The 25,581-nt window shown below is 44.9% G+C and overlaps 1 protein-coding gene across 5 annotated transcripts in view; it reads right to left on the bottom strand.

Annotated features, from left to right (window-relative positions):
- Nucleotides 1-16,682: 16,682 nt before the first annotated feature.
- JCAD (junctional cadherin 5 associated) overlaps nucleotides 16,683-25,581 on the bottom strand; it is a 100,748-nt gene continuing 91,849 nt past the window's right edge. For 3 of the 5 annotated variants that reach the window (XR_010339529.1, XR_010339530.1, XR_010339531.1), the window contains 2 exons: nucleotides 22,568-24,728; nucleotides 16,683-22,006 (listed from right to left, as the gene is read on the bottom strand). Coding sequence is in view for 1 of the 5 variants with exons in the window: in XM_012445705.2 (XP_012301128.2) it covers nucleotides 21,972-22,006 (35 nt within the window). In the remaining 4 variants the exon portion in view is untranslated. The remainder of the gene's footprint in view (nucleotides 22,007-22,567; nucleotides 24,729-25,581) is intronic. The other 2 variants (XR_001106348.2, XM_012445705.2) reach the window with 2 other exon arrangements.

The raw sequence follows: 25,581 nt of genomic DNA, 5'->3' as shown, positions 1-25,581 counted from the left end.
GCAAAAGAGCCTCCTCTTGCCTTGGTTTTTGGTGGATCTGAGCAAAGTCCTGGAACCCGTGCCTGGATAGGACTGGGAAGGGAACAGAAATGAGCCCCTTTCTTCCCCACCTCCGAGACAACCTCAGGAAGGGCTAACCAAAGGAAGGGGACTGGGAGGGGACACAGGACAGGTCAGAGATGAAGGGGAGGGAGGGGTAACCAAGGGCTACATGCCCCGCCCCTGATGCTTGTTTTCCCTGTGGGGAAAATTGATCCCAGTTCAACCCACGGCCAAGACTCCCTGAACCCAGGTCGAGTAAGATGCCAGGCAGCCTACATAACATACACACAAAGCCAGCCAGACTCCCCAGTCATCTGCTGTTGGAAGTACCCAAGGGGACAGTTGCATGGGAGCTCTGCTGGGCAAACCCAGACTGTGGGGAAAGGGTGGGTTAACCACAGGAAGCCTGGGCCAGCCAGAGCACCCCTGGATCCTCTATCTGGGGAGAGCGTGTGGTTACCATGCACAAATCATGCGCAAAATTTCTCATGCCTGTAGAGTTTGCTACGGTTCTCCGTTCTTAGAGGGGCATTTGTGGGTAGCAGATGTGGCTGCACAGTAGATTTATCAAATCACCGTTGCCTAATTCAAACACCAAGATATTCTGATTTCATTAGTCTGGAGGAACACAGACAGCAGTCTTTCTAAATGTGCCTCTAGGGCTGAGATCCACTGACATATGGGATCTCAAGTGATCTTTCTGGTCACCCCATTAGGAAAGGGGGGATGTTTAATGGATAAGGAGATGATTTGCTTAAGATTATCTGCAGATGAGTCATTAGATTCTCCTGTCCAGAAAGCACAGCGTAATTGTCCCTTGGAGAAAAAAATAATGTTTTTTAAAGTGGATTCATAGGTTGTGTGGTGTCTACAGATAATGTGATTTCATTTTACTCTTACAAAAGGGAAGGAAGGAAAGCTATCTGAGCACCGGGGCCCCACCTGCATTCTCCACGTGCCATACTCAGATGCCAGAGAGGAAGGATCATTCAGCCAGTAGTTGAAATGTGTTTCCAATGCATGAACATTTGTTCCACATTTTCTCCAGGAAGCTCAGCCATCAGATATTCATGTCTCGTTTTTCTTCTTGTCGGGCACAAGACAAGGGCTCCCTCCACCTTGGAGAATTCGACTCTCCCATGGCTACCTTCCATCACTCACTGCCCCTTCCTCAAGAAAATATCGCCCCAGGGCCTGAAAGCAAGCTGTTCAGTGCAAAGCCTGGAACATCTGAATCGCAAAGACAGACTTGAACTGGAATTTACTGCTTGAGAGGTCTTGAGACTTGCAGAGAACTATTATAAGAATAACTTTGTGTTGAAGAATAATTTTGTAATGCTGTACAAGACCCTCCTGAGGTTTGGGGATCCTGAATTGTAAAAAGGGGGCTCTTTTCACAGCTGCCTGAAGATTTTGGGCTGGGCATCCAGGACTCCCAGGATGGGAGAAAGTAAAGCACAGGGACACTGTTGCCTTTGATGTGGTGAAGGAAGTGCGAATGTTGTGCACATGCATCATCGCGTCCACGTACAGCACACATAGTACACACGCTCACACAACACATGCACATACAACACACACACAACACACGTGACACCAGAACATGTGCACTCCACACATGCTCACACAACACACGTGCACACAACACACACACACACAACGCACATGACACCAGAACATGTGCACTCCACACATGCTCACACAACACATGCATACACAACACATACACAACACACATGACACCAGAACATGTGCACACCACACACACTCACAACACATGCATACACAACACATGCAACACACAAAATTCACAGTGTATATGCACATAATTCAAGTTCACACGACACACACAACTCCTGTATACACAACACACACACGTAGCACACACAACACACAGAACATGTGCACTCAATGCAAGCTCACACAATACACATTACACATGCAAGCATATCACACACACGTGCAAGACACAAAATTTACAATACATGTTCACTCAACATATATATACACACCACACACATACAACACACAGTTCACACCATACATGTGCACGCAACCCAAGTTCACACAACACACATAGCCCATGCATATAGTTCACACACGCAACACACAGGACACACGGTTCATGTGCACTCAGTGCAAGCTCACACATCACACACAACACATGCATATACACCACACACACATGCAACACAAACACAGTATATGTGCACTCAGTGCACACCAAGCCTGCTTCAGAGGGACCTCATTGAGCACTTGCAATAATCAGCCAGCAGGGGACAGCATTGCAAAGGCTTTGCAGGAAAGGCGTGCTCCCTCCACAGGCAAAAATTTGAAGATTCATCGAATTCACAACCTACATCCAGTGCCTATGTGCCAAGCATTGTGCTAGGTGCTTCCAGCAATGATAAAAACAAAATGTCTCTTCCTTCAAGACTAAGCTTACTTCAGAAGCTCGAGAGCAGGGAGGTGGTGTGGGAGTGAGGGGTTGCAATTGAGAACCACCAATTGCCACCCCTCTGAGGCTGGGCTTGGTAGGAGCACTGCCTTGGATCTAGCGCTGCCACTTTGTCTCTGCCCCTTTTCTATAATATGAAGTGGCTGCTACAGCAGTACCGTCCCGCAGAAATACAGTGTGAGCTGCGCATGCGAGCCAAACTAAATCCTCTAGTCACGCCATTACAAACTAGAGAAAGAAGCAGGTGAAATTAATTTTAGTCATATGTTTTATTTAACCCAGTATATCAAAAACAGTAATATATAGGACCGGGCATAGTGTCTCATGCCTGCAATCCCAGCACTTCGGGAGGCTGAGGTGGACGAATCACCTGAGGTTGAGAGTTTGAGACCAGCCTGACCAACATGGTGAAACTCAGTCTCTACTTTAAAAAAAAAAAAAAAAAAATTAGCTGGGTGTGATGGCGGGCACCTGTAGTCCCAGCTACTCGGGAGGATGAGGCAGAAGAATCGCTTGAACCCAGGAGACGGAGGTTGCAGTGAACAGAGATCGTGCCACGGCACTCTAGCCTGGATGACAGAACAAAACTTCATCTCAAAAAACGAAACAAAACAAAACAAAATAGTACTATATTCAAATGACTCCCAGCACGTCTCAGCTCGGACCGCCTGCACTCCACGCGCTCACCTGCCACCTGAGGCTGGGGCTTGCCATATTCAGCAGCCATCCATCTAGAGTGTTGGTTCTCAGGCCTTGCAGGGTGTTAGAATCACCTGCAAGCTGGTGGGGGCAGGGTGGCTATTTAAAAATTACTTGTGCCCCAAACAACAAAACAACAAACACAGACAGTGCCCTGGCCCCACCATGTTAATTTTAGCCTGTCTGAAAGCCTGAGGCTGTCGCCCAAATACCAAATGCCAGCCTAGCCCATTTCTTTTCCCTTTTCCAGTGGGCACCTCCTACTTTCACACACACACACACAGACACACACACACACACGAGTTTGGAGTCTGAAGTTAGAATCACTTGAGCCTGGGAGGGAGAGGTTGCAGTGAGCCGATACCACACCACTGCTCTATAGCCTGGGCAATGGAGCCAAACTCTGTCTCAAAAAAATAAAAATCCAAAACACAACATAAAACAGAGATGTAAAGAGAAGAGACAGTTGCGCTGTTCTGATATCTCTTGGTTGCTAGACCTGTAGGTCCCACAACCTTTGCTGACGTCCCTCAGAGAAGCTCGGTCACTTTGTCCTCCTGCCCCCAGCAGGTACCAAGCCCCAGAAGGGCCCCTCCTCTTATCGCTGTCCCTCCAGGCCTAGAAGAGCCGGTTCCTTTGTCGGTGAGGAAGCTGTGATTCCAGGAGCAGCAGCCCTTTCCTCTCTGGGGGGATCACAGAGCTCAGCCTCTGCCCCCCTCTCTCTGCCCCTACTTGTCACCCTCCATTCACAGGCCTGGGACAGGGACCCTCAGAGTTCCTTGCCTGCAGTCCTTTTGGTTGGCAGGAGCTGCTGATTGGCATGGGCTGACAGTTTTCCCAAGGGGTACATCTGGAGGCCACCAGCTGCCTCCATACACAGGTGCCCAGGCATGTGGCTGCTTCAGCTCTGGCAGAAGTGTGAAAGAAAATCCATGCAGGATGAAGGGCTGAGGGAAAACCCGCATGTACTTTGGGACCTCAGGACAAGAGGATAATTGTGCAAAATCCCATTGACATCACTTTTTCTCTGTAGGGAGCTGCAGATTAATTGTGAAAAAACAAATGGGCAGGGTAACTCCTGGTTACCCCATCCAGGTTAGGGAAGAGAAGTTTGGAGACACTCGTGTCTCTAGTTAAGTAGCATTTATTTTCTAGACCTAAGCGTCTACTCTGCCAAGGTATTAGCTGGTCTTGGAAGCGTTCCTAAGCCTCTGTGGCCTCATCTGCAAAATAGGAATACCTGATGTGTCTGGCTCACAGGGGTTGTAAAAACAGAATAAGAAAACAGCAGCTGAAAACTGTCAAGGACTATCACAGGGCTGAAGATTTTACCTCATTTGTCAGTTTACAAATGGGCCCGCCAGTTTCATGAACGGGGGTAAAAGACACAAGACTCCTGGGTCAGAGCTAAGGGAATTTATTACACACTGCAACAGCAGTAGCCAGAGTCTCAGCATTTTCTTGCATGGGATCTGTAGACTCCAATACCCAGAGGGCAACGTGAAGAGGCCGGGTGAGACGGTCACACCAGGCAGGAATCCTGAGTTTAGGAAACTCACTTATTTTTAGAATGGGGGTAGGAAGCCTGCCTGACCTTTGTCCCAGAGAGAGACATTATTCTGCTGGACAGTAAACAAACCTGCCCTTTCCTCTGGAGACAGAGACACTGACTCTATCTTCCCAGGCTGCTCCCGGCACAAACACCTTGGAAAGCTGGTCTGGAACAAAAGCAGTCCGTGCCTCTCTTGGCAAAACAGGTTTCTGCCTTTCCAGGCCAGAGACCCATGGAGAATTTTCTCCCCAACAAAGCACTATTGAAAGTGTAAGTGCTATGCACGTGTAAAGTACTTTAACCTCATTTACCCTGACAATTGCCCTGTGAGGTGGGAGGGGTAAAAACGGCACTCTCATGATGCTTATGTGGAAAGTGGGCATGAGAGGTTCAGCACATGTCCGGAGTCACCCAGCTATTTGGTGAATCACCACGTCTAGCACCGAGAAATCTAGACTCCAGGCCCTGTGCTATTTCTGCACACCACTGGCAGGATCATCTTTTATGCCCCTCAAGCCTCATTCATTCCCACAGAATCTACAATTGTGACAGGGCACCAACAGTGAGCAGTCACCGCCATTGGAAACGTCTGCAGCTTCCCAGGCTGAGCTCATCTGAAAGCAGGCGATGCACGTGCTAAATAACCAGGCTTTGTTCTGGGTTATCAATCTTCTCCCATGGGCTGCTCCAACATGCCGTGGGTGTCGGGGGGGGGGGGTGGGTGTACAGGGAAGTTCGCAGGGACTCGGAAGCATTTGGGACCCCGTGAGTTGCAGAGCGGTGAGCGGGAATGAGGGGTACGGGAGTGGGAAGTCACTGATCCTCACGCCTGCACTGACGTTGCTGCTTTTCTGCTTTACATAAGAGGGTTCACACCCAAGGGGTTCTTTCTTGTGCTAGGAAGATGGACAGGCTCAAAGGTTCTGTGGCCTGCGGCCTGAGATCTCCCTATTGTTCAGCAAGTGTCATCCGCGGTCTCTGGCCCCGGAGGCGCTCTCACTGAGCTCCGTGGGCGTGGGACGTGTAGGAGCCCCAGTTCCTACACCATCTCCTAAGGGGCTTCAGCCTGGCTTGGACCTCTTTCCTGGTGCACAGTATGACTGCTGATGGACACGCACTGAACACTTTGCAAGGCAAGGGCCAGGTGCCATGCTATGCCAAGCCCTTCCCACACATCAATCATCTCATTTAATCCTCACAACAACCCTTTCTATGGGTGGCATGCTTGCATCGCGTGATAAGTGACAAAGCTCCAACCGTTGCAGACCCTAACTGGCTCTGAGGCCCAGATATGCTTCCAGCAAAGGACTTGTGAGTTATCTTCAAATTTTTAGAAATAAAGTTCGGGTCCAGGGAGCAGAGCCTCTGAAAGCCTCTGTTTTGTGCCAGCCTGTGGCAGCAGAGTACTTCCAACTAGATCCATAGGTAGCCAGGTCTGCAGGTTCTGCTTGTAGGAAAAACAGCACGAAATTAGCACAACCTGCCTGGAGGTGGGGCTCTGTGGACACGTCCTTCGTTGGCGTGAACGTACGCTGCCCTCTAGCGTTGAAACGCCAGCAGGCTGCTACCTCTGCTCAGCTTGCAAGAGAAGACAGCTCCTTACGTTCCCATGGGGAGCAGAACAGAGCCCAGCATGTCCCGCTCTGAAGAATGGGCCACTTCCCAGTGAGTGGCCTCTCCTACACCAAGGGCAAGGGACCCCGCGTGAAAATGTCCCGAGCATCCCTGTGCTGCTCGGGGCAGCCGGCCACCTTTAGCAGGCTTCACTCTACAAAAAGGAGCTTTCTCCTCTGAAGGTGACTTCTATACACCATTTATTATGATCTGTCATCTCTGAAGCCATTTATTTCAAATGCTAGTTGTAAGTATTGCTATTTGACCAGATTTTCAACTTGGACTCCACACACCGCAAATACATTTCCTGTTTGTGCCCATGACACTGTTCCTTTAGAAACCAAAAGTACATCAAAAGAGATTCACCTGATTGCAGAGCTCAGTCTGTGAAGGGTACCTCCCTGTCACCCCAAGATTCTGGATCTGCCATGAGCAAGCCATATCAAAGAAACATGTCCTTTGATAACCACATTTTATTTTCACGAGAAGCCGTCTTCTCTCCATTGTATATGTATATTGCATAGACCAGAGTCTATGCAATGGTTCTGTAACTTGAAACTTCTCTGGATTGAGAGAAAAATGAAACCCTTTATAGGCATCATTCATTGGACATACCCAAACTTAATAAAGTTGATCTATTGTAAATGTAATCAATTTTCTTCCAGGTTTAGCTTATTTTTCTTCATGGTACAGCCTTATATATGCAGGGTGGATTGGAACGAGATATAATATCGGTACAGTTATATTTCTGCAGGAAATCTCCTAAGAGTAACAGATCTTATAATAAAGATAAAATTTAAAAATTTTGATATAAATTGTGCAGCAAAAGATTGGCATAACTTAAGCATGGTGTGCCGTCTAAGTTCACACATGTGGCGTTTCCCACAGGCAGAAAACCTCTTCTGATGGCTTCTATTTGTCCTTCCATAGTTGAAGACAAAGAAGACAGGTCTATGGCAAAATTATAAGGCTGTGAAAGTCAATGCTCCAAGCCCCACTCTTCGCATTTCTTTTTTTCTCCATAGCAATTACAAGTTGTTGTTGTTGTTTGTTTGTTTTTTGAGATGGAGTCTCCCTCTGTTGCCAGGCTGGAGTGCAGTGGTGCAATCTTGGCTCATTGCAACCTATACCTCCTGGGTTCAATCTATTCTCCTGCCTCAGCTTCCCGAGTAGCTGGGACTACAGGCCTGTGCCACCATGCCCAGCTAATGTTTGTATTTTTAGTAGAGGTGAGGTTTCACCATGTTGGCCAGGATAATCTTGATCACTTGACCTCATGATCCGCCTGCCTCGGCCTCCCAAAGTGCTAGGATTACAGGCGTGAGCCACCACACCCAGCCTTTGTTTGTTTGTTTGTTTTTCTATTTCTGCAAAACAAATAGCTTCTACATTCAGCAGATTTTCTTTCTTTCTTTCTTCTTTCTTTCTTTCTTTTTTTTGAGACAAGGTCTGGCTCTGTCACCTAGGCTGGAGTGCAGTGGCGCCATCTCAGCTCACTGCAACCTCTGCCTCCTGGGCTCAAACCTTCCTCCTACCTCAGCCTCCCAAGTAGCTAGGATTACAGGCACATACCACCATATCTGGCTAATTTTTATGTTTTTAGTAGAGACAGGGTTTTGCCATGTTTCGCAGGCTGGTCTTGAATTCCTGAGCTCAAGTGATCACCCACCTCGGCCCCCCAAAATGCTAGTATTACAGGCGTGAGTCACAGCGCCCGGCCCACACTCAGCAGTTTAAAGGGATAATAAACAATTACTGTTTCACATTGTTTCCATGAGTCAGCACGGAGGAGTAGCTGAACTTGAGGGTTTGGAGGTCTCTCAGGAGGTTGCATTCACAATGTCAGTGGCAGACATTTAGAGGCTCCCCTTGAGCTTGAAGATCCATGTCCATGGGGGATCATTTACAGGGTTGGAAACTGGTGTTGGCTGTTGGCTGCAGGCCTCAATTCCTCACTAGGCGGGTCTCTCCACGGGAGTGCTGGAGTGCCCTTCCAATATGGCAGTCGGCTTCCCTAAGAGCGCAGGTTGGAAGCCATAGTGTATTTTATGATTGAGCTTCAGAATTGGCACACCATTATTTTTACAATATGCTAGGTGATTACAAACTTCAGTTTTATTTATTTATTTATTTTTACTGTGATTTTTTTAATGTTTTTTTGAGTACCTAGTAGCTATATATACTTATGGAGTATATGAGATATTTTGATACAGGCATACAATATGTAATAATCACATCAGGGTAAATGAAGTATCCATCATCTCAACATCTATCTTTTTTTTTTTTTTTTTTTTAACTGAGAGAGTCTTGCTCTGCTGTCCAGGCCGGAGTGCAGTGGTGTGATCTCACTGCAATCTCCACCTCCCGGGTTCAAGAGATTCTTGTGCCTCGGCCTCCCAAGTAGCTGGGACTGCAGGCATGAGCCACCATGCCTGGATTTTTTTGTTTGTTTGTTTTTGTATTTTTAGTGGAGACAGGGTTTCACTGTGTTGGCCAGGCTGGTCTCGAACTCCTGACCTCAAGTGAACCACCCACCTCGGCCTCCCAAAGTGCTGGGATTACAGTTGTGAGCCACCTCACCTGACCCGTATTTATCCTTTGTGTTACAAACAATTCAATTGTGCCCTTTGGTTATTTTAGAATACACAATTAAATTATTGTTGACTATAGTCATAGCTCTTATTCCTCCTTCCTGTTTTTTGTACCCATCAACCATCCTCACTCTCCTCTCCCCGCTGTCCTCCCCAGCACAGTCACCATCCTTCTACTCTCCATCTCCATGACTTCAATTGTTTTCATTTTAGCTCCCAGAAATACATGAGAACATGCCAAGTTTGTCTTTCTGTGCCTGGCTTATTTCACTTAACATATGACCTACAGTCCCATCCATGTTATTGCAAATGAAAAGATCTCATTCTTTTTTTATTGCTGCGTAGTATTCCATTGTGTTCATGTACCACATTTTCTTTATCCATTTGTCTGCTGATGAATACTTAGTTTCCAATCTTGGCTATTGTGAATAGTGCTGCAGTATACGTGGGAGTGCAGAAACCTCTTCAATGGACGGATTTCCTTTCTTTCGGGTATATACTCAGTAGTGGGATTGCTGGATCAAACGGTAGCTCTATTTTTAGTTTTTTGAGGAACCCCCAAACTGTTCTCCATAATGGTTGTACTAATTTAACTCCCAGCAACAGTGTATGAGGGCTGTCCTTCTCCACATCCTTGCCATCATTTGTTACTGCCTGTCTTTTGGATAAAAGCTATTTTAACCGAGATGAGATGAAATCTCATCGTAGTTTAGATTTGCGTTTCCCTAATGATCAGTGACGTTGAGCACCTTTTCATATACTTGTTTGCCGTTCGTATGCCTTCTTTTGAGAAACGTCTATTCAGATCTTTTGCCCATTTTAAAATCAGATCATTAGATTTTTTCCGATAGAGTTGTTTGAGCTCCTTATATATTCTGGTGATTAATCCCTTGTCAGATGGTTAGTTTGTAAATATTTTCTTCCATTCTGTGGGTTGCTTCCACTCTGTTGATTTTTTGCTTTGTTGTGCAGAAACTTTTTAACTTACTGTAATCGCACATTGTCTTTTATTCCATGTAATTTTTTTTATAATAAATACAGATAAGCAATCCATTCATACCTATATACCCATAATCCCAATTCCAGAAGTAATTATTATTAATATTTTGGTGAAAATATGTCCATGCTTGTTCTAAACTTTTGTTTTACTGTGGTGTTGACTCCCTGCCCTACCAAAATAAAATAGAGGACCTGGTGTACTCTGCCTCCCTGTTTTGTCTAATACCTAGAGACAAATTTGCTTCAAAACAAATATTTAATGATAACTCATGTTATTGATATGTGCCAGGAATTTTGTTAGCCCCTATGGATTTGCGAGACACACGCAATCCAAACCCTCATGACACCGTTGCCTAGGAGGGGGGGACAGTGACATTCGATTCTTTCAGCATACTCCATTACAGTCCTCACAGTGGTATGAAGGGAAGCCTAAACCGGAACCACCTAACCTCGCCTGGTCAGGTCAGGGCAGCTGCTGTGGAACGTGAGGCTCAAACAGACATGGCAGGTGAATGGAAATTGACAGGAGAAGAGAAGGCAAAGGCCAGCCAGCACCGATGACCGGCACACACAGGCTCCAAGAAAAAGGACCCAGAGAGGAGCTGGTGGATGGTCTATTGTACTGTGTCTGAAGACTCCTCAAGTGGCTATGGGACTGCTAGCTTCAAAGTCACATATGTACTAGTTAAAAATCAAGTTTTCTGGCCCCCATGACGGGTGCACTAAATCAGTGTCTTTTTCTCTTTTAACACATTCCAGGCAGTGGGATCCACATTGAAGTTTTGATAGCCAAAGCCCTAGAGTCCCCACTGCTTGTGTGTGATGGCCGTGTAAGTCTTACAGAGCTTTCCAGAACCAGCTCAGCAAGGGACTCCATGGGAGGCATGGGGGACAGGCATGTTTGCGGAACCGAAAAAAGCAAATGAATGAAGGTTAGTTACGGTATTTCATCAACTGTACGGGCACATTGTTTTTCACATTTTAACTTCTCCAAAATTGGGATGCACTTAAAATCAATGGCAAATAGTAATTTCATCAATAGCCTTGTCTTCCCTTTTTGGAATGAAGCAAATAAAATGGTGTGTCTTCTACAGGTGTTGAAACACAGCAGTGTTCTTCCCCCATAGTCCCCCAGCCTCTCCTCCCTCATCTAGAAGACCCACCGGAGGGCATAGACTGCACCCTTTGGAATATTTCCTTCCCTAATCATTTGTATTGCGTGAACTTTCTCCCTGGACACAATTTTGCACCTGACATCTTTCAACACTTTCTTGTGGCATCTGCTTCCTTTCTGCCTTAAGTCACAGAATCTGATTTTGAAAAATAAAAACTGTTCCTGGGTGCACTCTCTGGATTTATAGAGGTATCTTTATGAAAAGAAAGCCCAATAACCAGGAAAGTGGGTTCAGAATCCTTCCCCTGCAGCTGAGACCAGCCAAAAGAATGAAACAGGAAGGCAGAGCACTCAGCAGTAAAACTTGATATCTGAACAGAGAGGTCTGTTCTGGGATTGCCAAGACTGTGGGCTCCATCTCAGGCAGGAAGGCAGCGACAAAGGCCCTTCCTGGGCACTTTCTAGTAGGATGAAGGGGGCTGTGTGGTTCCATCCCTCTCTTTGTCCCCTAGTCCTAACCCTTCCCCTTCCCGGCCCCAGTCTCATCTGCCAGCTGCCCCTGCCCCAGACCTGATGGTTTTCTCCTGAAGACGTTAGAACCCTGATGTAGACAGCCTCTGCCTCTGCCTCTGCAGAAAGTGGTAAGAGTCTCCTCCTCAGAGCACACAAGGATGGATGAGGTCTGCTGTTCCCAGAACCCAGAAACTTGGCATCTAGACCTCTGTGTTTTCCACTCACCTCTTCTCATGTATCCCTGTTACAAACAGTAAGGGCCACTATCGGAGCAAAGTCATTTCCTCCATGGAAGGGGCATCTCCCAGGAATGTGAGTTTGCACTTGGCAGACCCTGGGACAAAATTACACAGGCGATTGCTTACAGATATCCCTCTTGGCCTTGTGGTTGCTCCCTTGTCAAACCGAAGGCACTACTAACCTTCCCCCAAACTTGTTATTTTTGAGGCGGAGTCTCCCTGTTGCCCAGGCTGGAGTGCAGTGGAACAATATTGACTCACTGCAGCCTCAAACGCTTGGCCTTAAGTGATCCTCCCTCCTGGGTGTCCGAAATCGGGGGATTAAAGGTATGAACCCCCCTTTTCTTCAGGGTAGCATGTTTTATTTTTTGGTGAGACAAAACCATCCGTGCCGCCTGTGAGGTGCTGGTCACACCAGCTGGTCACAGAGACACGGGACACACACAAGCTGCTTGGTATTGCTGTCTAGTGAGCTTCCATCTATCCTGGGGCTAAGACTCAGCTCATTGGTGGTTTAACTGTGTAAGGGGCCACCAGTTGCCAATCAATAACTATTGTAACTCTCTTTTTACCAACTGATCTTTGATTTTATTTAGGACCAAAATGGTGCCCAGTTAAGTGGACTACATTTCCAAGACTCCCTTGCAGTTGGTTTGACCATGTGACTAAATTCTTGCAAATGGAATACAGTCCTCCTGGGGTATGCAGGGGATTGGTTCCAGGTCCCTGAAGGATACCAAAATCCATGGATGCTTAAGTCCCTTATATAAAATGATGTAGTATTTGCATATAATCTTTATATGTCCTCCTGAAACTTTAAGCCTTCTCTAGATTACTTATGATAGTTAATACAATATAAATGCCATGTAGTTATTATACTGTAATATTTATATTCTTAAGTTGTTGTATCGTCATTTTCTTTTTCTTGATATTTTTGATCTGGAGTTGGTTGAATTTGTGGATGCAGAATCGTGAATATGGAGGGCTGACTGTATATGCAGAAAAGTGCAGGACTTCCTGGAAGTCTCTTTAAAGGAAGCTAACTCATCTGGGAGGAGAATTTTTCCTCTTGTCAGCTGCCTGGAAAGTGTCCAGGATAGCCAGCACTCCAGCAGCCATCTTGGACATGAGGTTACCTTGAGGATGGAAGTCATTGTGCAAGGATGCTGGAACAGAAAGATACAAGGGGCCAGATCCCTGATTGCCAAGGAGCTTCCGTGCTAGTCCTGGACAGCCTGCCTCTGGATTCCTTTGAAGTATGAGAGAAATGAGCTTCCACTTCACTTAAACCACTGCTAGTTTCAATTTTCCAGCATAGGCAGCTTAACACAATCCTAACGAATACATTTAGTATTGGAAGAATATTACCTTTGAATTTCATGACTAAATAGGGGATCATTCTGTCATCCTCCTGGGATGTAACAAGCTAAAAGGAACAGCATGGATTTTGGGGTTAACGTGAATAGGTCTGAATCCCTGCTTGGCTGCTAGCTGTGTGGTGCAAGCAATAATTCAGCCTCTCTGTTCCTGTTTTGTCTCCCATGAAATGGTGTGCATTAAATTAATTAATGCACATAATATGTGGTGCCCACAGTAAGAAACCAACAATGTTAGTTTCCTTGTCTTCCCCTCTTCCTCAGGTTGTGCATTTTATTTTAAATACTTACAAAAAATTCTAAGTATAGGTTGAGTATGCCTTATCCAAAATGTTTGGGACCAGAAGTGTTTCAGATTTGGGAGTTTTTTGGATTTTGGGATATCTACATTTACATAATGAGATATCTTGGGGATGGAACCCAAGTCTAAACACAGTGTTTTTTTTTGAGACAGAGTCTCATTCTGTCACCCAGGCTGGAGTGTGGTGGTGTAATCTTGGCTCCCTGCAATCTCCGCCTCCTGGGTTCAAGTGATTCTCCTGCCTCAGGCTCCTGAGTAGCTAGGATTACAGGCACCTGCCACCACACCCAGCTAACTTTTGTATATTTAGTAGAGATGGGGTTTCACCATGTTGGCCAGGCTGGTCTTGAACTCCTGATCTCAAGTGATCCGCCTGCCTTGGCCTCTTAAAGTGCTAGGATTACAGGCATGAGCCACTGCGCCTAGCAAAAACACAAAATTCATTTATGTTTCATACACACGTTAGGCACATAGCCTAAAGGGAATTTTATATAACATCTTAAATAATTTTGTGTACCCATCACACGTGGTCAGATGTGAAATTTTCCACTTGTGGCATGATGGCATTCAAAAAGTTTTGGATTCTGGAGTATATTGGATTAGGGGGACCCAACCTGTAAATGCAGATTTGGTTTATTTCTGCAACAGCTGACCCTGCTATCATAAGCTTAGAAATATACCAGTGGGGCCAGGCACAGTGGCTTATGCCTCTAATCCCTATTTTGGGAGGCTGAGGCTGGTGGATCACTTGAGGTCGGGAGTTGGAGACCAGCCTGACCAACATGGTGAGACCCCGTTTCTTCTAAAAATACAAAATTAGCAGGGTGTGGCAGTGCACGCCTATAATCCCAGCTACTTGGGAGGCTGAGGCAGGAGAATCACTTGAACCTGGGAGGTGGATGTTGCAGTGAGCTGAGGTTGTGCCATGGCACTCCAGCCTGGACGACAGAGCAAAACTTCATCTCAAAAAAAAAAAAGGAAACAAAGAAAAGGAAAAAGAAAAGAAATATACTAGCAAAGTTAGGTTAGGTAAAAATACATGGGGGCTAGCACTCAGTTTCCCATGGAGTTTTGGTCCCCAAAACCGTAAGCAATGCAGGACTTGCAGCTTTTCCAGCCAGTCAATTGCAAGCTGACCACTTGGGGAAACGCTGGTGTGTGGGGTCGAAGCAGAAAGCCAGTTTAGCTGGTGAGACACAAACATCTCCAAAACTAAGTGCGTTTAAAAGGACCCCAGCAGCCAAACTGTGAGAAAAGCAGTCTATGCGGGTGACTGCAGATTAATGCCTTGGGCTGACTGCCCAGTTTATAAACACCCCAGTGCCCTGCCCTAACGTAAGAAAAATATGTTGGGAGAATTCAATATTGTCAGTCCCTTGGCTGGGCCATAGCGACGGCGATGGGAGACACATGATAAGTTACTGGAATGGGGGAAGTGGACCACCCTGGTGGGAGAAATAATGGCAGGACTCCCACCCTGGCCATGACCCAGTCTGCAGCCACGTACAGACATCGTTTTCCAGTTGTTTTACTCTTGAGCCCTCCTGGCAGGACAAAAGAACCTATGGACTTTCAAGTTTGCCAGAAAAGAGTTATAAAAGCTTAGAGTTGGGAGGAACCAGCCAACTTAGCTCAATTCCCTTCTCCACTTACAGGGTGAAGTGTTTCAGGGAAAGGGGGTCCACGTCAAAGCTAGTTAATGGCAGAGCCAGGCCCAGGATGAGTCCCCCAACTCCTGGGTTGTGTGTTTCATCTTCTAGCATTAATGTGGTCAAGGGATTTTTTAGTCATATTTTAATATGTGGATTCAATTATCAACCAACTAGGGGATAATCCTTACTTTAAAACCCACATCTTAATGTGATCTGAAATTTCAGACTAGCTAGAGGGCCCTGGGATACTCAAGCTTTGGGGCTCTGCACACATGGAGCCAAGGAAGAAATGAGGGAAACAGCTTACAAAAGCTTATGGGAGATAGAGGAAGCCTGCATTGGCAAGAAGGATCATGTTTTTAAAAACACAGAAACAACAGCTTAGAGGTTTATTGGTCTGATGACAGACACAATTGGAGAGTATGTTGCACTGAATCTCTGTCTGCTTCCAGAACCGCCCTACAAGAAGACCGAGGCCTGGAAGGTGAAACCTACACACGGCCAGGCAAGTACTTTCCCCAGAAGGTCCTGCTCTAGCTTCCTTCTCCGTGCACTCAACACCCATAATGTGCTGGAGGTTCTCTATATGTTGGATTATTATTTTTTTTGAGACAGAGTCTCTCTCTGTCACCTGGGCTGGAGTGCAGTGGTGTGATCTTGGCTCACTGCAACCTCCGCCTCCCAGGTTCAAGCGATTCTCCTGCCTCAGCCTCCCGAACAGCTGGGACTACAGCCTGCCACTATGCCCAGCTAATTTTTTACATTTTTAGTAGAGACGGGGTTTCACCAGGTTGGCCAGGCTGGTCTTGATCTCCTGACCTCGTGATTTACCTGCCTTGGCCTCCCAAAGTGCTGGGATTATAGGCAGGAACCACCATGCCTGGCTTTTTTTTTTTTTTTTTTGAGACAGAGTCTTGCTCTGTTGCCCAGGCTTGAGTGCACTGGCATGATCTCGTTTCACTGCAACTTCCGCCTCTTGGGTTCAGATTCTTCTGCCTCAGCCTCCCGAGTAGCTGGAACTACAGATGCGCTCCACCACGCATGGCTAATTTTTGCATTTTAGTTGAGACAGGGTTTCACCATGTTGGCCAGAATGGTCTCAATCTCCTGACCTCATGATCCACCTGCCTCGGCCTCCCAAAGTGCTGGGATTGCAGGCGTGAGCCACTGCACCCAGCCTATATATTGGATTTTTAGGTTCTTTTGGTAGGAGAGGCCAGGGGAAGACACAGAAGCCAGGGATGTGATGTGTGCACGGCCACGTGGTTACTGATAGAGTCAATATTTGCACCTAGCCCCTGAATTAACTCTAGGCCTCTTTCCACAATGTGAGTAAGCCTTGGGGGAGACGTAAACAGGAGCTTTAACTCCCGAGAAATCCCGGTGGAGACCAATGGTGCTGGAACCTGTGGACTACCTGTCCCTGCGTTACCCACACCATCTGAGCTGCTTCCCTGCAGCCCACTGCCCTTCAGGAACCAGCCTCCAGGGCAGCTCTTGCACCCACAGTCAATGACAACGGACACAGGTACTTTCATGCAAAATCTTTATTTGGAACATGTGTGTTACCGAGCAGGCCAGCCGCCATCCTGAAATAGCAAGGGTATTTACATTGTGCAGAGAAACACAAGAGCTCCTTGAAGACATTCATCGGTGCTTTGCCGGTATTTATCTGCTACTTTGTCCTGCTTCTCTCTTCCCTGTGCTCATTATTCTTCATGCATCCTCACCTCATCACCTTAAGGCACCCTGTACCAGCCTGATCTGGGGGCAATGACCAATTGTCTTTCTAGGACTCTTTCTACCTGCCTTAGGTATTAATGGTGCCCAAAGAAAGAACAAACAAATGAAAGTTTCTGTAGTTAGCTGGGCATGGTGGCACGCACCTGTGGTCCCAGCTACTAGGGAGGTTGAGGTGGGGAGAGCGCTTGGGCCCAGGAGCTTGAGGCTGCAGTGAGCCATGATCACGCCACTGCAATCCAGCTTGGGCAACAGAGCAAGACCCTGTTTTAAAGGAAAAAAGTTTCTTTAGGGTTGCAAGGCCTTGTCTTCACCAAATTTTAGAAGTTCCCCCGACCCCCTGAGATGTTTCTGCTTAGCTTCTCTGACAGGCCTGACTGTGAGGGCTCGAATTTCAGCTGACCCAGGTGGAGAGTACTTCACTGATTTTTATAATCTGGAAGGGACTGCTTTTCCCCCTGGCTGGGACATATGGTTTTCATTTGTTTGCTGCCATATGCTTTTCAACTTGAACTTGCCTTTGTCTTCTTGCTCCCTGACCATGAATGTCTCACATCTCGGCTCTGCTGCGGGGCAGGGGTGGAGGAGGGTGGGAGAAAGAAGAGATGGTCCTTTGGCTTGGTTGTAAGCCCCAGCAGGGCCTGCCTTTCATACGGAAAACGTTCCTCCTCACCCGCATCAAGGCATGGGGATGAATGGCCAGACACTCTGGGCTTGCCTTTGGGTTTAAGTTTCAGTCACTAAGCAGAGACCACAGAACAAGGACCTCCCTGTCCTCTGCTGTTTTTGTACACACAAGTATCACAGAGGCTTTCCGAGGTCAAAGCCAGGAATCTGCAGGAGCCTGGACCACCTCCCCACACTGCTGATAAAGCAAGGACTGTTTCGACAGGCAGGTTGCTAGCCCACGTCAACCTTTTCAGGAGGACTCAATCTGAATTTATGGTCTTAATCACTCCCTTTTTATTTCTTTCCAACGAAACCTGCAGGCTGGAGGCCATTCTTCCTTTAACGTTATTTTATCATCTCCCCCTTAGCGTGGTGGGTCCCAGAGTGGACGAACCCACACTTCTGGAGAAGGACCTCCCGCCATGCACCTCTTAAAGGTCACTGGAATGTCTCTTAAATCCTGGCCTGAGTAGCAACCCTCCTCCCACAGACAGATGTACAGAATCTGCAATCGAAAACAAAACAAAAGGAAAATACAAAAATCCCCCAGGCCTGCAACAGCTTTGGCTTAAGAAACACACTCCCACCCCACATCCCATCTCTTCAGCTTCATCTCCCCTGCACAAATGGGTCTGGTAGAACAATGCTCCCAAACACTAAAGTAACTGCTTCTACCAACTTAGGACGTGGGATATGTGTCCCTAAGCTCAAATATGGATAGAGAGATAGACCATTCTGCTGCACTGGTCACTTCACAAGAGATGCTATCCTGACACTTAATCGTGTATTATTTAATCATTTAAAACAAATAAACAATAACAAAAAACCGAGCCAGAACACTGAAACATGGTCTTTACGGGGGTCACAAGATGAAATGGTAGGTGAATGCTATCTTCCATCAGCCCCTTCTGCCTGAGTTGGAAAAGTAGTTGTTTCAACAGATCAGCTTCATCCTTTCTCTTCAGAAGCCCTAAACCGAGAGGCTGTCAGAGTAAGTCATTTTGCTGCTGCAAAAAATGATCAGGGTCTGGTTTTAGAGTCATTTGAGTTTAAAAACCTAAACTTCCATTAACAATGGCCCTTCACCAACAATAAAATGGAGCAGCCTAAGTTCTACTTGGAATTTTCACATGAATGAAAACCGTAACCTACAACTCTAAGGAAACCAGGATCTCAAACAACAGTCATGTTTTAGGGACTTTAAAGAAGAAATCCAAGCAGTTATGCACATGGACATGAACCTGAAGACCCAATCAGGGGCTGGACGCATGGTCAGTGAGGAGTTTTTCTGTAGTCTGCAGAAACATGAGGTTGAAAGTGATAATACAGATATTTGGTTTTCAGTCATTCAGAAATTTTCTTCAAAGAAAGGCAATTTGAGCCAAATCACCATCATTTCCCCCTTCTTTTGCAAACTCAAGAAATACTAATACATTGCATATGTAATTCCTCATACAATTTTCAGTCCAAATGGTCAAAATTACAACTTTTAATTTAATTTTATGAGCTTCAAATTATTCAACATCAACAATAAATTGTGTGCATGAGATAAAGACAAAAACAAAATACAAAAACTTTTTCTTCCAGCCACAAACAATAACGGAGTTATGTATGTTTGAGAAAGAGAAACAATAACTGAATAATCAGTGTTAAACTCAAGACCCCTCTGGGAAAGCTGTTGTTGATTATAGGCTATTATTTACCTTAGAATATGAAAGCTTAAAAGTCAAATTTTCAAGTTAAGCTTATAAAGTTGCCTTCCCCCAAAAGAAGATTTACATGTAGGCTTAAATTTAGAACAATTAAAGTATAAATACTGATAATTTCAACTTAATTCAGAATGGTTTCAGAAAGATACGCTATAACAATTTAAGATAACAAAACAGAAGGGCATCATATTTTGGTTTGAGAATCACAGAAGGTACAATAGTATTTTTTTCCTTGGGGATCCTTCTCTTTCTCTTGAGAAATGAGCTAAAATTATTTTGATTCAAAGAAGTATTTAGATGGTATCAGCAAAGTACGTGTATATATATATGTGCATGTATATAAATGTATAGATACATATACCTTCTTACATTTGCATTTAAAGAGGGAAGTAAAGGTCGGGCGCAGTGGCTCACGCCTGTAATCCCAGCACTTTAGGAGGCCGAGGCAGGAGGATCACGAGGTCAGGAGATCAAGATCATCCTGGTGAACACAATGAAACCCCGTCTCTGCTAAAAATAGGAAAAATTAGCCGGGCGTGGTGGCACACGCCTGTAGTGCCAGCTACTCGGGAGGCTGAGGCAGGAGACTCGCCTGAACCCAGGAGGTAGAAGTTGCAATGAGCCGAGATTGCACCACTGCAACTCCAGCGTGGGCGATAGAGCGAGACTCCTCAAAAAAAAAAGAGGGAAGACAGACCCTACAAAGACCTGCAGGTGCCTCAGCCCTTACTTGGTACTACCAGGTTACTTGAATGATTCACCAACCAAAACAGTGTCCGAACTCTTACCTACTGGATTTTTCTAGGAAGAGGAACTTTTTGTCCATCCCACAAATTGCTGCTGTAAAAACTGGAGTGCAGTATAACTTTTCGTAAGAGTTGAATTCTGGACTGCAGATGAGTGTTTTGAAAAGATTTGGAAAGATTTTTCGGGGCGACTTAGATTCTGTTTTATTTGTTACAGTCCAAATACATGAAGTTCTTATGAAATAAAATGGTACGGTGCAGATGAGAACAGGCCAGGAGAGTCCAGCCAGCCGTTTTAGGGCCAAAGGACAGATCACCCAATGGTTCACATTTTAGGAATTTGAAATGTCTAAAAATAGATAAGGTGGTTTCTCTAAAAGAAAATAATATGAAAGAGAAGGGGAAAAAAATAAAAGGGAAAAGGAGGACAGGGTGAAGGAAGGAGGGAGGGAGGGAGGGAAGGCAGGAGGGAGCGAGAGAGACACAAGAAATGATTTAGGGAATGTTAGTTATCAAGAATATCTTACTTAGAAAGAAAGAAAAAATGCATAAAAAAATGCATGAACTTTGTGCAGGTTAATGCAATATTAAACACAGTAGGATACATAGGCCTCATAATACTTTTGCAATGGCATATATATAATGTCCCCAAGCACGTTTTAAAAATATGCAGAGACTAATTCAGGATCATTCTAGACAAAAATACATATTTCTTTAAAGGGGTGGGGTGGCGGGGTGGTGAGGCGGGGTGGGGAGAAATGTATGGTTTCGGGGATCCCCACACACATACAAAGATAAAACTATGTTTTTTTGGTAATTCTAGTTGATATGGCAGCAAAAATTGTCATAACAATGTTGGCTGGTTTTGAGAGGGTTATTTTCAAATATAACCTGATAGCTACATTTGTAAAAAAATCTTTGTGAAAAGTTTATTTTATTAACCCTGTAATATGTCTATATCGACATTTTCTAAGATAAAATAAAAGTAGCAGAGTTGCGAATGGGTAAGGGACAGAGCTTTAAAGCAAAAGTGAACCCTCTTTGGGTTCCTCTCACACGAAGGGATACAGACTCTTAAATAAAATAATACTTCCTTAAAAATCTGCTGCCTAACAATTGTTTACATCATAGAAAAATAGCATTTTTGTAAAAAGAAATATAGTCACTTTGTTAAAATGGTCTATTTTAAACCAGCAATTGTTTTTCATATAAAGAATTTCTAAATACCCATACAGAAAATAAAAATAGATAATACTGAGTGCAAAGCAGACAATGGCATGTTTGCAAATGATCAAAATATTTCACTGCCAGATAAATAATACTCTTAGTATATTACAGTACAAGTTTTAACTTTTTAGGAACTTAAGAGATATTGCTTTTATTCTCTGATGGCAAGTTACTTATAAGTAAAGTTACTTCCAGCAGCAGAAGGCCAAATTGATTAGAAATGGATCATACCTATTGATTCACATTTCCCCTGAACTGAAAGTGCTGAAACGCCAGGCAATGGCCTGTGTCCCAAACTCCTTCACAAGAGCACGGACCGCAGGCCATGGAGACACAGAGGGGGCATACACCATTCACGGGCCTTTCCAAAGCATTTGCTAGACCTTCCACATTCAAATCTTCACCCAGAACAAGAGCAACACCAAACTATTTACCAGCTTGGTCAAATCTCCCATGAGGGAGAGTTTCTGTGAAAACTCCTTCCTAATTACAGGCATTAAATCTTCATGCTATAAAAACAGATGGTTTCAACGGACGATTGCTCTATCGCCACAAAGCAATTCTGAGAGGATGGCAAGTTTCCTAGTGGCAGTAGTAAAGAATGTTACCAGGATGCTAAAACCCGGCAGCTTCCAGCTTCTACATGGGGAAGTGGGGCTGATAGACGAACTCTACCAGCTACTTGAGAAAACTCAATTAGCAATGGAAGGCAAGCTCCAGCAGCATTTCCTCACACCCTCTCCACTCTGCTAGGGTCATAGGAATCTGTAAAAAAGGGAAAGAAAATGAAAGAAAATTAGTGGTATATTCAACTCTTCTATTTTCTGTTTAATCCTTAGACCATTTGTCTAGGGAACAAAATCTACAAGTGTATAAAGGTTAATTTTTAGATATTTTAACAATCCTGTTTTAACTAAGGAGTAAAAAAACTATTTGTTAAAAAGGCTGTTTTCAAGGAATGTGCACAGTCATTCCCCAGACACAGATGGGAAAATACGAACTGCTGACAACTTTGGCGGCTCCTTCCTGTTCACCGTGGAATATACTTCACTTTAAACGCAGTGTTTCCAAACTGGCAGTGATGTGTTTGGCTGATATTAAGGGGGATGTCTTATCTTTCTTTCTTTCTTCTTCTTCTTTTTTTATTTTTTTGGTAAATTACAGCTCAAAAGAAAGCTTGCCTTAGAATATGCATCTTTGTGATCAAACGCTGTCCCTTGAAGGCTTAAGGATCCTGAAATCCTGACGCTGGGCTGGCAGTGAGAGGCTTTCTGTCTCTCATCACCACCGACCGGCAGGCAGGCCCAGGGCTGGATGCTCGCTCACCTGTCAGCGCAAGGCTTCCAGAGCCTTCCAACACAGGTGTGTACGAGTCTGGGCCATCACGCTGATCCATTCTACTGCTGGTAATGGAAAAATCCCAATCTGTGCCCAGATGACCTGGATTTCTAAAACGGGACACGATACAAAAGAGCAATCATCCTAAACTGTCACTACTGCTGCTGCTGGGCGCTGCCAAGTCCCACAACCTCCAGTTCACAGATGTCTGTCTGGAATCCGGACAGACCTGAGGCTGACACGTGCGCCTCCTGTGGTGAGATCTTCCTGCCATAGTAGCTCAAAGGCTTCTTAATTTTTAAAGAGAAAATGTTTAAGCAATCTGGAAGGACTACAGCCATTATGGAAACATTATGGAGGTTTCTCAAAAAAATTAAAAATAGAACTACCATATGATCCAGCAATCCCATGACTGGGTATGTATTCAAAGGAAAGGATATCAGTATGGAAGAGGTATCTGCATTGCAGTGTTACTTACAATAGCCAAGGAAATCAGTATGGAAGAGATATCTGCAGAAGAGATATTTACAACAGCCAAGGTCACTGCAGCATTATTTACAATAGTCAAGATAGGAAGCTACCTCATCATCGAGGTGTTCGTCACTGGATGTGCGGATAAAGAAACTGTACATACACAAACAATGGAATATGATTCAGCGCTAAAAGATAAGCAAATCCTGCCATTTACAACAACACAAGCATGAAACTTGAGGACATTATGGTAAGTGAAAAAAGCCAGACACAGAAAGACAAATACTGCATGATCTCGCCTATATGTGGAATCTTTTTTTTAAAAAAAAAAGTTGAAATCACAGTAACAGAGAGTAGAAGGGTGGCTGCCAGGGGCTGGGGTGAAAGAAAAGGAGAAATAGCAGCCAAAGGGTACAAACCCTCAGATGCACAGAAATGAAGCACCCAGCTTTGATGCGTGAATAAGTACTAGAGACCGGGTGCACAGCATGGTGACTTCAGTTACTAACGCCATCGTGCACACTTGGAATCTGAGAAGAGAGTACATCTCGAATGTTTTCAGCACACACTCGAAAAACTGGTAACTATGTGAGGAGATGACTATGTTAACTGCCTTGACTGGGATAATCACTTCACAACCTATACATGAATCAAAGCACCATGTTCTGCACCTTAAATATATGCAATGTTTGTCAATCATGACTCAATAAAGCTGGGAAAAAAAGAAAAAGGAAAAAAAAATAGCATGGCTCAGCATTGTCAAAAAAGGTGATTCATGTGAAAGAAAGAAAGGAAAGAAAGAAAGAGAAGAGAAGAGAAAAGAAAAGGAAAGAAGGAAGGAAGGAAGGAAATCTGGCAGGATTTGACAGTTAGAAAAACAATCTTTTGGCTGGGCTAGGTGGCTTGCACTGATAATCCCAGCACTTTGGGAGGCTGAGGCAGGTGCATCACCTGAGGTCAAGAGTTCGAGACCAGCCTGGTCAACATGGTGAAACCTTGTCCCTACTAAAAATACAAAAATTAGCCAGGTGTGGTGGTGCGTGCCTGTAGTTCTAGCTACTTGGGAGGTTGAGGCAAGAGAATCACTTGAACCTGGGAGGCAGAGGTTGCAGTGAGCTGAGATCTGAGATCACACCACTTGCACTCCAGCCTGGGCAACAGAGTGAGACTCCATCTCAAAAAAAAAAAAAAAAAAGAAAAAGAGAAAAAAAGACAAATCTTTTCTGAAATCCATCTGGACAACTGCATTGCAAAGGCCATAGACATTCCAGTTTCTCCAGCAGCAAAATGTCTTACATATACTCCTCACTGCTTTTCAACCTGGCTGAGACAGGTTTATGATACAACAGGTACCACGACTGTGGTGACTGAGACAGCGTTGAGAGCACTTTGAGTCCTACATTAGTAACCAGATGGGACAGTCTCTGCATTTAGGAAAAGGAGTCTGCGCCTGCTCAAACGTCATCATCTGCATGCAGGGGCAAGCTGGCTAGAAGGAAGGGGAGTTCACATACGTTCCTTCTGACCGCTGCAGTTTAACATCATCCACGAAACAATGTAAGACATTAATAGTGGGTGCTTCACTTCTGTGCTCAATCAGCCTCACAGTGTTCATCTGAGAGGGTCCTCCTGTGAGCCGAGGTGTCTTTTTCTCCATTGAGAAGAAGGTGGGCGGTCACTAAATGATGAGAACATGTGGAGGTCACACTTCCGGCTACTGGAAGCATCTGTTATTAAGATGCTCAGTCTCTTCCAGGCTAAGCCTCACGTTACATAACACTGGGCACTGAACAGGCCATGCCATTTCTGTCTGTACCACACCACCCAATGCACACACCCTTTGGGGCCCTTATTATCTGTGCTGTGTTGTACCTATCATATCAAGTGTCTTTAGATTACAAATGGTCATTTCAGCTCACATCTTTTTAGTGGTCTTTTGTGCCAGGCACACCACAGACACCTCCACAGGACAAACCTGCCGCCCGCAGTCCCATGGGTTCTTTCTTCAGCTCACGGACTGTCCAGGTCCCATAAAAGTATAATGTGGGCCACGAAACATTATATTATTTTATTTCTTAAAGACAGGGTCTCACTCTGTCACCCAGGCTAGAGTGCAGTGTCACGATCACAGCTCACTGCAGCCTTGAACTCCTAGACTGAAGCGATCCACCTGCCTCAGCCTCCCAAGTAGTTGGGACTACAGACATCCACTACCATGCTTAACTTTGTTTTTTACTTTTTGTAGAGATGGGGGTCTCACTATGTTGCCCAGGCTGGTTTGGGGGCTCAAATAATCCTCCCACCTCTGCCTCCCAAAGTACTGGGATTATAATCATGAGTTACCATGCCATCATCAGTATTTCGAATTTTCTAGTAGCTAGGTTAAAACAAATAAAAGCTGGTGAAACTAATTTTAATAGTATATTTTATTTCACCAAATATATTCAAAATATTATCATTTTAATACATAACCAATATAAAAATTAGAGATATTTTGGATTTTTTTTTTGTACTGTCTTTGGAATCTGGTG

The sequence above is a fragment of the Aotus nancymaae genome, unplaced genomic scaffold, assembly GCF_030222135.1.
Source record: "Aotus nancymaae isolate 86718 unplaced genomic scaffold, 86718_ANA_hifiasm-v0.15.2.pri h1tg000077l, whole genome shotgun sequence".
Taxonomy (NCBI): Eukaryota; Metazoa; Chordata; class Mammalia; order Primates; family Aotidae; genus Aotus; species Aotus nancymaae.
Note: the sequence above shows the minus strand (reverse complement) of the source record. Positions and strands in the feature narration are given on the sequence as shown.